General features: G+C 37.8%; 3 protein-coding genes across 4 annotated transcripts; 1 reads left to right on the top strand and 2 right to left on the bottom strand.

The window, feature by feature from the left end:
- Nucleotides 1-2,521: 2,521 nt before the first annotated feature.
- LOC128262367 (uncharacterized) lies at nt 2,522-11,172 on the top strand. Its single transcript, XM_052996569.1, has 4 exons — nt 2,522-2,942; nt 3,023-3,232; nt 4,123-4,412; nt 10,832-11,172. The coding sequence occupies exons 1-4, from the start codon at nt 2,709-2,711 to the stop codon at nt 11,112-11,114; spliced, it is 1,017 nt and encodes a 338-aa protein (XP_052852529.1). The 5' UTR covers nt 2,522-2,708; the 3' UTR covers nt 11,115-11,172.
- Nucleotides 4,845-7,035, bottom strand: LOC128262362 (uncharacterized). The gene is given in 3 exon segments (XM_052996562.1): nt 4,845-5,367; nt 5,369-6,757; nt 6,822-7,035. Coding segments are annotated over 3 exon segments (1,986 nt in total). The 5' UTR covers nt 6,996-7,035; the 3' UTR covers nt 4,845-4,944.
- Nucleotides 7,948-9,249, bottom strand: LOC128262365 (phenoloxidase-activating factor 2-like). 2 transcript variants are annotated; one of them, XM_052996567.1, is made up of 3 exons: nt 9,060-9,249; nt 8,948-8,998; nt 7,948-8,884 (listed from the first exon to the last, which is right to left on the bottom strand). In XM_052996567.1, the coding sequence occupies exons 1-3, from the start codon at nt 9,228-9,230 to the stop codon at nt 8,000-8,002; spliced, it is 1,107 nt and encodes a 368-aa protein (XP_052852527.1). In that variant the 5' UTR covers nt 9,231-9,249; the 3' UTR covers nt 7,948-7,999. The 2 variants fall into 2 exon arrangements, with proteins under 2 accessions (XP_052852527.1, XP_052852526.1); XM_052996566.1 differs by having other exon boundaries at nt 7,948-8,893.
- Nucleotides 11,173-12,982: the final 1,810 nt, after the last annotated feature.

The following is a 12,982-nucleotide window of genomic DNA, read 5'->3' on the forward strand; positions in this document are numbered from 1 at the left end:
GGGAGGCTAAGGTCTGAATAGTATTTTTTTTAAATAGTTATTATTTCTTTCTGTTGTTGTCGTTAAAATTTAATTTCTATAAGATAGCATCAAAAGATGTTTTAAAACTCAAAGAGGTAGTCTTAAGAAATACTACTAACTACAGGTTTCACTGTTTTGAACTGCCAGTAAAGCAGTTTCCATTTTTTACAAAATATGTAAATAAATGCAATTCCATTTAATAGCTACATATTTAAATGTATGACTCTGAAACTGCTTTCTTTTTTTGCAATGTTATTTAAATTTACATTGTATTTTAATTTTAATTTAATGTTATTAATATTAACATATGCAAAAATTAACGGTTTTTACAATAACAAAATGTATTCAAAATATATTAATATAACATTCATATATTTTATTTTGTCACCCCAACTTAAGCTGAAAAAATATACAAATATACAAATATACAAATATACAAATAATTTCATTAAAAATATTTGGAAGGAATTCTAAATAAAGTTCATTTCGTAGTATTTTTAAGAAGAGTGGGATTGTGAGTGCTAGAGTGCTACTGCGATTTCCACTTAATTAACACTCCTTCATTATCAGTTGTTATATTTCATATAGCAATTGTTAACTACATCAACAATATGGTTTTATTTCTATAGAAGCAAATCTCTATGATTTCTTCTTAAAAGATTACTTTAAATACAATGTTATTTTTTCAGCGACCATTTTTCACAGTGCTTTTTTTTTTGTGACTCATCCTAGTAAGCGGCCGCCTCGGAGAAGCTTTTTCTGCTTTTATGAATGAAACCACACGAAGCACTCACTATCTGTGTAAGTGACTTTCACCCATCCACTTTTGACTCCACTTCCTCCCATCTGGCTTGCCGGCCTGAATCAGCGTACGATTCCTGGAAAAGGATATTATCCTGCGCCGGCATTTGTTGTGGCATTAATTTTCACTCCGACCGAGACCCAATGCCGTGACTCACTTGCTCCGTGCCGAACATTCCGGAGCAGCTTTCACTTTCCGGAGGGACGAACTCTTACATTAAAGATGCCTGTTTCCTCCCAATTTGATAAGTTGCTGATTCACTTCTATGACATCTTTCAGGGCTTAGAGTACGCTGCAATACGTAGCTCAGTTGACAACCGAATAATTAGTCATTGGGCGGACAGGAAGTCTCTTGAATGTTGAGATTTGTGTCGGTTCACCGAAGGTTATCTTTTGAATTATTAAAACCCGGAAATATTTCCGCTCCTTATTTGTTTATTAAATTAAATTAAACACCTCAGCAACATTTAAAACAGTAATAGTTTATAAAAAATGTAGACAATTTGGTAATCAATTGGCAACGAAAAAAAATAGTTACCATGTTTATATAAGAATAAATGCAGAGCCCAAAACCCGAAACAAACAGCATCCAAATGTCATCCAGAATTTATTTATTTATTTTAAAACTGGAGTCCACAAAATTTGACTTTTGGTGTCTATAAGAATTTGTACAGATTATTAAATACATTAAATTATACTACCCAATAGCATTAAAATTCAAATAAATACGTAGTGAAACTTTCCCAATAAATTGGATCTTTAAAACGCGAATTTCCCGCCATTATCGTATAACCTTATCAGAAATCGTGGGCACGAAAGTCAAGCCAGAGATTGGCTATAAGTTCACATGAGCTAAGCCCAAATAAATAGGAATTATGTCAAATGTTTGAATTGGAATTCCACAACTATTGCCACCCAACCAAATAGGAACGGGAGACCCAAGTCAACTAACAATGTCTTGATGGCACGAACAAAAAACAACAAAAATTACACCCAGTTAATGGAGACCAGACATCGATCAAACAATGGTGGAAAAGCTCTCACTCTCGGAAAAAAAAAACGGACAGCCAATTGCAGAGGGTTTTCCATGAAAATCACGCGATATTCGTCCAGTCCTGCGATCAAATTTTGTAATGGGAATGGATCCCTAACCCCTAATAAGCTGGCACGTGCTGAAGCAATAGTTTTCATATGCATACAAATGTACCCCGGGGTATACGAAATTATTGATTTTTCCGGTTGTCGGGCTTTCGCCTTAAACTCTTTGAACTTCCGGCGACACGTGTCCTTGACAGTGGTAGGGCAACTAGCCCTACAATGTTGGGGCCTTTAGTACGACTATAATTTCAGTAAAAGACTTTCCCGGTAAGTAAGAACCTTAAATTTAAATAAAATAAAATAAATTAAATAAAATACTGTTTGAGCTTGACACTTTAAAAATTGTTCGAATTTTGTTAATTTAAAGTTATTATAATGTATATGTTAAAAAAGAACACAAATATATATAATCCAATGGTAGGGTCTTTTAAAGTTGTTATTAAATTTAACGCAAAGTATAGCGACCCGCAAAGCCTTGAGACCTAGTCGCGTGTGCGTGCAAATCGCCAGTTAACCCCCGATAACCTTGACCAATTCCTGGTATTTGTTTCGAAATAAACCAAGAAAGGCAAAAGATTTAATTTTTATATACTCGGGGGGCGTTGATTAAAACTTCACAATATTTCAGACCATTTTTTCAACTTGAAAAAAAAATTCAGTAAGGAATGTAAAGTCAATTTTTATTCAGTTTATCTTTTTTTTTTAGAACGCGCTTCAACGAAAGCCAAACACGATTTTTGGGCTTAACAAATTTTAAAAATTTAAGTTATATTTCAAGACACATATAATGTACGGCGAGGAAAAGGATATTTGTAATTGCCCCTGCGAAAAGAGCTCTTTGTCACAGACGAATGCTTCAGAGGGTCAGCAGCAGATGATGTTGGCCCGACCGGAACTCTGGACCCAGCAGAAATCTGAGGCCAGCATGAAGGTCTTCACCACGGTAATGCTGCACACTTGGCGCCAAAGGCGAAAGGAGGTGCGTCAACTCCAGAACGAAGTGCAGAGCCTTCAGACTTGTGTATGTACTTTAATTTTTTTAAAATATTTTCTCCCTATTTTTGAATAATAATCCAACTTTTTGTCAATCGACTTTTACAGTACATGAAGTCTAAGAACCAGTTGCACGTTTATGGCACTTTGATGCGGGTTGAGCAGAAAAGAAACAGCGAACTGCAGCTGCAACTGAAGCAATCCACCATGAATATCGAAAAGGTGCGAAACTCCTGTAAAAGTCTGGCCTCCACGGTTCGCAATCTTAAAAAAGAGAAAATCCAGTTGCAGACGGATCTGGAACAAGGCAGACAGGAGGTTAGTTTACTTTATCCATAGATAAACGACATATACCATTTGAAAAACATGAATTATTATAGTCAGTGACCGTCAGGATTTTAATTACAACCCTGCAATGTGTATTATAACTTTGGCCAGTGAAAGGTGAAGGAGTCATTTCCGACTCTGTGAACTAAAGATATAGCACCATCAGCTAGCTTTCAATCTTTATTGTATGCTTAGGTCATTTAATGCATACCAGAGATAAATTATTAAAAACAAATGAGTTTGTCGGTTAAGTCAAAAGGGCACAGTACGTATACTTCATAAATCTGCGTGGCATTTATCAAGTATACGCACTGTGCTCTTTGACTTAACTGACAAACGTATGGTAGAAGTAATAAATTTAAATCTACCTATTTAAGCGGTGAGAGCTATGACCTTTTTATTTGTATTAGCTTAGTATACGCAGATCTGGTATGAAAACTGCGCAAATTAAACGTCCATATCATGTTGCTGCTCAATTTAGTAAGACTTCGCAGTTTTTTATGAAATTTGCGCACTTAACTTAACTTATCGATTTTTCCGAAAGTTTCTGGGCAAAATTTTATTAAATCTTAAAAGCTGAACCCAATAGTCATCTAGTAAGATTTACAAAATATGTTGCATACTTCATGGCTTGACTTATCAGCACAATAGATCGTATATACTTGTCTTACTACTATATATTTTTGGCATTTTATAATTCAAGAAATATTTTTATTTCACTAAAGTTAAAATAGTTTTATTTTTGATAATGAAAAAAAAGAGTTATTTGTACAAAAAAATTTAAAAATAATTATTTTTAAATAATTCCAATTATATATATATTATATTATTCTACAAGATTCATTCGTCAACACACTTGAATCTATGCTTTTTATTGGCAGTTCGATGAGCTGGAAGAGGTGTCTGGCCAGAACAAAAAGTTGCTCTTCACCGCCCGCTTGGAGCAATCCAATCTGCAAAAACTACTGACTGACGAGCAGCGAATCAACCAAAACCTCCATCAAGAGAACGATCAGCTCGTCAAGGAAGTGGTCCTGGCGGAGGGCAGGGAGGCCAAGTACCGCCAGGTGAGGGATTGGTACCACCGCGAATTGGGTCTTAAGGAGGAAAGAATTGGAGTCCTGAGGGCGAACATTGCAGTGCTGGAGGAGAGACTGCAAGCTGTTGGAGAGTAAGATAATGAATATCCACTTTATATATTTGTTTGTTTAACTTTGAACTGATAAATTAATTTATGATTTACTAAATATAAACTTCATAATAGCAATACAATTTTCTCATTCAATAATTATAATATATATTTCTTATCAGTGTATCAGGCAGCTCCATATCGTCATGTCCGTATGTATTTGAAATTCCCAATGATGATAGCCTCTTCTGACCCAAACTTTGATACCAATGAATTTGATATTTTCAACATTGAATATTAAATGGGACCTTTATTTCCTACACATTTGCACTACTCTGTTGTTTTTAAAGACAATGAAAGATTGGGAAGTCCCATGTTTGTCAGAGAACGACTGGGTCACTTGACTATTTTGGCTAGACTCTGATTAGGGATGTATAAACCCAAACCCAGGAAAGTTGACAATTACAAAATAAATGTTAGTTATAAAGATTTTTATTAAAGAAAATTAAACTCAGTCAAAAACATGTTACTGCATTTAACTTCTATTGGTGCATTTTGTCCATCATGAAAGTACCTAATATAATGGTCTCCCTGATTTCCTGTATCGGAAAGGTAGCGTCTGCTCCTCAATCCAGTACTTGAATTGGGCCACATCTGTGTAGGTGGCCGGGACATCTTTCAGGCCGCACTCGATGCCCCAGTTAACGATGCCAACTTGCTCGTAGAGACCTGAATCATCCTCTCCGATGGGGCAGAACAGAGCTGATCCGCCATCTCCGGTGCAGGCATCTTGGTTTAACTCACCTCCGGCGCAAATCATACTGGCAGGCAGCTGAAAGTCATGACCCATTTTGGTTCTCCTCAACTGTTGCTCACATGTGTGCCTGTCCACCAAGGGTAAATCCACTTTCTTCAGTACCGCCGAATAGTCTGGAGATTGGTACTTCATCTTACCCCAACCAGCAACTATGCAGCGGCGCGGTTCAAACGTTTTTTTTCGGGACGGGCATACAAATAGTTCTGATATGGTCCTTCAACTGGAACGGAGTTTTTAGTTTTAGAACTGCCAAGTTTTTGTCACCACTAGTAAAATTAAATCCTTCGTGGCGCTTTATCCTTTCCACTTCGCGGTTCTCAAGTTGAAACGACTCTTCGTTGGTGTCCATGCTCCATTCGCCAGCCCTGACCACAAGGTCGGTCTCGGTCTTACCAACCAGTGGATGGGCCACTGTTAGGACAACATCTGCACTAATCAGGGATCCACCACAAAGGTATCTTCCATTGTTAAACACAGCCACAACCCAGGGATATTGGCCAGGTCTCGCTTGATCCCCGGCGATTCCTTTGATAAAACCTAAGCCATTTACGTTGCTCATACCGCAGTGTTGATTTTGGCCAGGTCTGGCTCCTTCTGTCCCCGGAGTCGCTTTGTTTGCATTGTAGCCTTGGGTTGGTTGCTCCCTTCTTCCTGGGTTTAAGTTGTTTCCGGCTGTTCCAGTTGGTAGGTTTCCTGCATTATAACCACCGCTGCCTGCTGGACGCTGTCCTCCTGGCCACTGTCCTTGACTGGTACCTTCCGGTTTGACTGGTGCTGGCACATTTGCTGGATAACCACCATTGACTGGTGGGTTTCCGGCGGCCTGGTTCCAATTGTTTCCATTGCCGCCTGTATAACCACCTGTTGGTTGATCCTCACGTCCTTTTGGTTGTCCATAACCACCGCTGCCTGCTAGACGCTGTCCTCCTGGCCACTGTCCTTGACTGGTACCTTCCGGTTTGACTGGTGCTGGCACATTTGCTGGATAACCACCATTGACTGGTGGGTTTCCGGCGGCCTGGTTCCAATTGTTTCCATTGCCGCCTGTATAACCACCTGTTAGTTGATCCTCACTTCCTTTTGGTTGTCCATAACCACCGCTGCCTGCTGGACGCTGTCCTCCTGGCCACTGTCCTTGACTGGTACCTTCCGGTTTGACTGGTGCTGGCACATTTGCTGGATAACCACCATTGACTGGTGGGTTTCCGGCGGCCTGGTTCCAATTGTTTCCATTGCCGCCTGTATAACCACCTGTTGGTTGATCCTCACGTCCTTTTGGTTGTCCATAACCACCGCTGCCTGCTGGACGCTGTCCTGCTGGCCGTTGGCCTTGAGAATGACCTTCAGGATAGTCCCCGTTCAGTTGTGGCAGTCTCCTAGTCTGGTCAAAATTGTTTCCTCCCGAAAAATTATCATTAGGTCCATTTGGTACAACTGATACGGGTGCGGCTGGACGGTGCTTCTGACCAGTTGAACCACCACCAGTTTGGATTGTTTGATCATATGATGGTTGATGCTGGTACCCTGTCCCGTACGAACTGGGTGGTCCTGATGGCTGTTCTTGCTTGCTCTGCAAATAATAGAAATTATTAAACTACAAATCTGAAGCACACCAACAGCTTTCTTAAACTTACACCTCGCCGAACTCCACAACAAATTTGGTGTTCGGGGCAATCACGTTTGTTTCGGTATTCGAAATCAGGAGCCTCGTATTGACACAGTTCCTTGGAAACACAGGTATATTTACAGGCATTGCCCACTAGGACGCAGCCCAAAAGAAGAACTCCAATTGTCCAGTATTGTCCCATGTTTACCAGAAAAGATAGAACGACTGACTGTAAACCAGCGGCTCTCGTTCTTTATATGGCTTATCAGTCCTCAAATACATAAGCATTTCCATATGTGTATGTGCTTGAATATTAATTGTTCTAAAAAACACGCAATCATTTTATTGTTGACACCACAATTTGTTATCTTTTTAAAGAATAAGTATATTTTATACTGATCTGTGTTTTACCAAACACTTACATTAATGAAGGCTTGCTATTTCTGCAACTTAATTTGCGGAGATAACAGATCTCCGCTGGAGAACAGTCGAGCAAAAGCTTTAAAGTATATCTGTCTCACTTTTATACTATATTTTTATATGTTCTTGATCGGGGCATATAATTTCTTAAAATCTTTGATGTCTTTATTTTTATATGCATATTGATTCTTATAATTTTTATTAAATTTTTTAAAAACTTTTTATATTATCAGTTTATAATTTTTTAAAATTTAAATTTTTTTTTACAAAAATCGGCATAACTTTTGTTGGTATGTTAAAGAACTTAAAAATAGAACGGGGCTTGGATAGACAAAAAACATTGCTTCCGAGACAACCCGAGTTGCTAAGTCCCACACATGTATGTCCACATATGTATATGTTTATGGTTCTTATGTACATATGCATGTATACATGTATGTACATATATATTTGGTTCTGGGAAAACGTTATCAATATGCATTCTTCCAGCAAAGCTGTTGACATCACCACTTAATTTCTTTTAAAAAATAAGTATATAATTAAATTCATTGGCATGCTCAATAATATGTACCTAGATTAGCTCAGTTGATCTGTTGGTCATTCCTCGATGAAAACCCCATTTTTTTGAAGATAACACATCGGCGCAGGACGTAAATCGCTTAGGAATTGCCATGCTATTTTAATGTCTGTATTTTCTCAATTAACAAAATCTTGGCATAATAACATCATTAGGGTAAAGTAAATGTAAACCCAAAACACCCAAAACATTTTATTTTGCGATTTTTGTCAATTACTGTAGTTTCTGTAGGTAAAAGACACAAGCTGATCCTCAATCCACTGCCTGAACATAGCCACATTAGTATAGGTTGCCGGGACATCCTGGTGGCCACACTCCATGCCCCAGTTGACGATGCCAACCTGCTCGTAGAGTCCTGAATCCTCGGCTCCGATGGGGCAGAACAGGGCAGAACCGCCATCTCCGGTGCAGGTATCCTTGTTGAGATCACCTCCGGCGCACATTAAACTTTCAGGCAGATTGAAACTGTTGCCCAAATTGGTTCTCCTTAACAGTTGCTCGCATTGATTTCTATTTAACATGCGTAAATCCACTTTCTTCATAATGTTCGAAAGGTCGCGATCCCCAAAATTTTTCTTTCCCCAACCGGCAGCTGTGCAGTGAAGTCCGTCATAGTTGGATTGTGGTTCAGGTAAAGCGATAATTCTAATGTGGTCTTGCAATTCGAAGGGCGCGTTCAGGAAGAGAAGAGCCAAGTTGTTGGCACCCGTTTTGAAATCGAATCTCTCATGGCGTACGATTTTGTCCACACCGCGCTCCTCGAACTCAAATTGTTCCGTGGAAGAGTTTATGTCCCATTCACCAGCCCTCACTACAATCTCACTGGCGTCTCTGTACCGTATATGGTGAATCGAAGTAAGGACAACTCCTGGGCGAATCAAAGATCCGCCAAAAATGTGGGTTCCCAATATATCTTGGTAGAAAATAAGCACCACCCAAGGATACTGACCAGGCACTGATTGATCATTGGTTACATATACCGAGGGTCCCAGTCCACGTGGATTGCTTTTGCCGGTCACTTGAGCCGAAGTATCGCCTGATTTAGCGATTGGCCAAGAACTTATATTAACGAAGGGCTTGGTCGTGTGCAACGTCTGTGAAAACTAAAAATAGCTAACTTTAAATGAATGGCACAAAAACTAATTTTAGAAACTTACATCTGTCTCACAATTGTTTGCTACATTTTGTACTTGGGCCTCCGTATTATCCTGCACATGAGAAAATGGGCTTAGCTATACATCTGCGCACAAAATGCTTATTTAAACTTACTTCACGAAGGACGTCACAACAGACATTATAGACAGCGCATTCGGAAGCAATTTGGTATTCGTATCGAGGTTTCTCAACCAAGCAGTCTTCCTTGGGAACGCAGAAATTACAGGCATCGCCCAAAAAGACGCACCCTACTAGTAGAGCAGCAATTACCCTGAGTCGTTCCATGTTTGCTGAGATTAACTGACAGTCGATTTGTATTTCAATATTTTATACAGGTCTTGTTGACTTAGCAAGCTAATAAGCTTATCTCTGTACACATACACATGTTCGTCATATTTTTATACCCTTGCAGAGGGTATTATAATTTCAGTCAGAAGTTTGCAACGCAGTGAAGAAGACATCTCCGACCCTATAAAGTATATATATTCTTGATCAGCATCACTAGGAGAGTCGATCTAGCCATGTCCGTCTGTCCGTCCGTCTGTCCGTCTGTCCGTCCGTTTCTACGCAAACTAGTCTCTCAGTTTTAAAGCTATCTAAATGAAACTTTCCCAAAAGTTGTCTTCCTATTGCAGGTAGTATATAAGTCGGAACGAGCCGGATCGGACGACTATAGCATATAGCTCCCATAGGAACAATCGGAAAAATAAATAAAAAAAAATATAACTTTGGTGTTTTTTAATTTTTTTTTTAGTTCTTCGAGATATAGTAATGGTTAAATATTTCAGAATTACGGTTTATATTTTATCTAAATTGGACGACTATAGCTTATAGCTCCCATAGGAACAATCATAAAAATAAATAAAAAAAATTATAACTTTACTGTTTTTTTATTTTTTTTTAGTTCTTCGAGATATAGTAATGGTTAAATATTTCAGAATTACGGTTTAAGTTTCATCAAAATCGGACGACTATAGCATATAGCTCCCATAGGAACAATTGGAAAAATAAATAAAAAAAAATTATAACTTTGGTGTTTTTTCATTTATTTTTTAGTTCTTCGAGATATAGTAATGGTTAAATATTTCAGAATTACGTTTTAAATTTCATCAAAATCGGACGACTATAGCATATAGCTCCCATAGGAACAATTGGAAAAATAAATAAAAAAAAATTATAACTTTGGTGTTTCTTAATTTTTCTTTTAGTTCTTCGAGATATAGTATTGGTTAAATATTTCAGAATTACGTTTTAAATTTCAACAAAATCGGACGACTATAGCATATAGCTCCCATAGGAACAATCGGTAAGCTGCCATAGGAACTATCAAAATTAAGCTGCAAATCATAATAGCTTCAATGTTTTTAAGCATACACGCAAAATTTTAACGTTTTAAAGAGTATTTAGTTTTTGAAATAGCTGCAAGGGTATATGAACTTCGGCTTGCCGAAGTTTGCTTCCTTTCTGGTTTTCTAACTAATTAATTTTCAAATTTATTGTCTTGAAATATATTTCAACTATTGTCTACAATTTCCTGTGTTCATGGGCGATTAGGTGTAGGCGACCAATTTATTTACATGCATAAGCATAACTTTATGATATTTAAAAACTTTGGATATTTAAGAAAACACATTAAATGAAGAATCAAGAGCATAAATTCAGTATTTGACAATAAATTTTAACTTTTAGCTGAACCCCAGGTCATTTTTGAGATAAGAAAAAAAAAAAAATAATAAAGCCTATCCAAAAAGAAAGGCAGTTAGGCTTAGTCGATTTTACAGTAAAGTTACACAATAACCTATTTTAAATACCTTGAGCTAAAATACCTCTATGATTTGGCTCATTACTCGTCCTTTCTTCAACCCCTAATCTATTCTTTATCTTAGGCAGTCAGAAGAGCTTGAACAACTGCGTGTTAGTGCTCAGCACATGACGAATCAAATCACGGAACTGCGGCAGAAGATCAACCAGTCTCGCACCAGCTTCTTTAGTGTCCTCGGAGAACCCAGCAGCCGCCTTAACTTCAGCCACCTGAGAAACAATGTGATTGCACCCATCCAAAGAAGCCAAATGTGGATCAATTTTCGCCGGTATTCCTCCAACGTAATGTACTTATTCTGTTTGTATTTCCTGCCCGCCATGCCGGTTAGGTATCACCGCAAAAAATAGAAAAACGGTGGAATTTTCAAATTAACATTATTTGAAAATAAATATTTCATACATTTTATTTTAACAATTTCTTTTCCATTACTGATTAAATGCCATGTTTTCATTTTTTTTTAAAACTTCCCAAACTATTTTGCGTAAAAAAAAGCGCAAATTGAGGGAATTTTAAATAAAGTAAATATAATTTTCTTGGAATTTTGCCAGCTAAAAGGCAATTAAAAAAACAAAAAATCTTTAGTTTATTTATTTATTCATTCCACCAATGAACCCATTCCTTATCTGTCTACAAGTTATAAACTTTATTAGCAATGAACCCATTCCTTATCTGTCTACAAGTTATAAACTTTATTTTAGTTGTAAAGTGAAGCTATGGTAAAATTATTGAACATTTTTTTAAGGACTGCCAAAAGAGATTACATAGTCAATAAATATCATGCATGTTTTTTTAAAAAGTTTCTCAAATGATATAAGATAAAATAAATACTTCCTTTTGTCCAAAAAGATTGATATTGCCGCCAAGCAAAAGAATGGGCAAATTGCTCGGCAATGCCTCGTTCATGGAAGTGTTCTGAACAGCAAACATATTACGAAAATCCGAAGCTAAGCTACAAAGTTACTTAACCAAGAAATTTTGAAAGTGGCTGACTCGGGCAACTGTCGTCGGCTTCAACGCCGGCCCCGCCGCCCGTCCCCGCCCAATACGTGTTCCAGCCGTGGAGGCCGGAATCCGCCGGGGCGGAGGGGGCGACGGATGACTGGCGCACAACCGTGCGTCAATTCGCCGGACAACCCGTCGTCGTCCGGCGAAAGGCAACGGAAAGCCAATCCGAACCAGATAGCCACAGCAATTGCCAGGCAGAATTACTGGGAAACAAAGGTGTGACGGAGGGTCGGCACTGAGCAGATCTGATATACAGATATTACCCATATATCGATCGATGCACAGAACAATCACAGAATACACTTCCGACATACGACGAGTCGGCGCTTGTATTTATACCCACAGCGCCGGGAATTCGCACTTGGGAATCACAAGCAGCCAACTAGTCCAAGCGAGAAGTGAAAGCTACAATACAAAGAGGGTTGATTTGCGTTTGCTTGTGGATATCAATGACCGTACTAAAGTGACTGTAAAAATGCCTGAAAAACTGAACCACAATAACTTTTATTGCACAAAAGTGTAAAATGTGGTTTGAATTAATAAAAAAGAAAAAAAATTTACTTTTTATTAGACCGCAATGGGAATTGAACTTGGGTCGTTCTAAATAATGCATGCGAAAATAACCATATTTGCTAACTGACGAAAGCTGCTCTGCATGAAATAACACAGTCAAACTTCCATAACTCGAACCTTCATTTACTAAATTAAAACTTCGGTCTACAGAGGCTTCGAGTTAAAGAAAAAATATTTTTACTTCGTTTATTATAATTAGTTTTGCATAAAACCACACAAGTACAAATAAATACATAAACAAAAAACTTACCATAGCGACAGCCGATTGCTGAGAAATTCCACTTAGAAGTGTTCTGACATTAGCTATAAAACCAACAAAATATTAATAGATGCTGTACAAATTTGTATAAATACTAAAAATTGTAAAAATTCAATTAATTAATTAATCCACAGCTGGAATCGAGCTCGCATCGCTTTACTTTCAAATTTTCTATCTGACTAAAGGTCCTGTTTACGAAACTCTTGCGACGGTTTTAAACCTTTTTTTTTCAATTTTTGTACCCCCCTAACAGCAAAATTCAAGAGCATCCATATTTGCTAATTTGTTTATTTTCACATATTTTGCAATAAGTATTTTGTATAATTTATGGTTTTTTTCAGGGTTATCCCTTGCACACTCGGTTGCATTTCTCATATG

The sequence above is a fragment of the Drosophila gunungcola genome, unplaced genomic scaffold (assembly GCF_025200985.1).
Source record: "Drosophila gunungcola strain Sukarami unplaced genomic scaffold, Dgunungcola_SK_2 000001F, whole genome shotgun sequence".
NCBI classification, from domain to species: Eukaryota; Metazoa; Arthropoda; class Insecta; order Diptera; family Drosophilidae; genus Drosophila; species Drosophila gunungcola.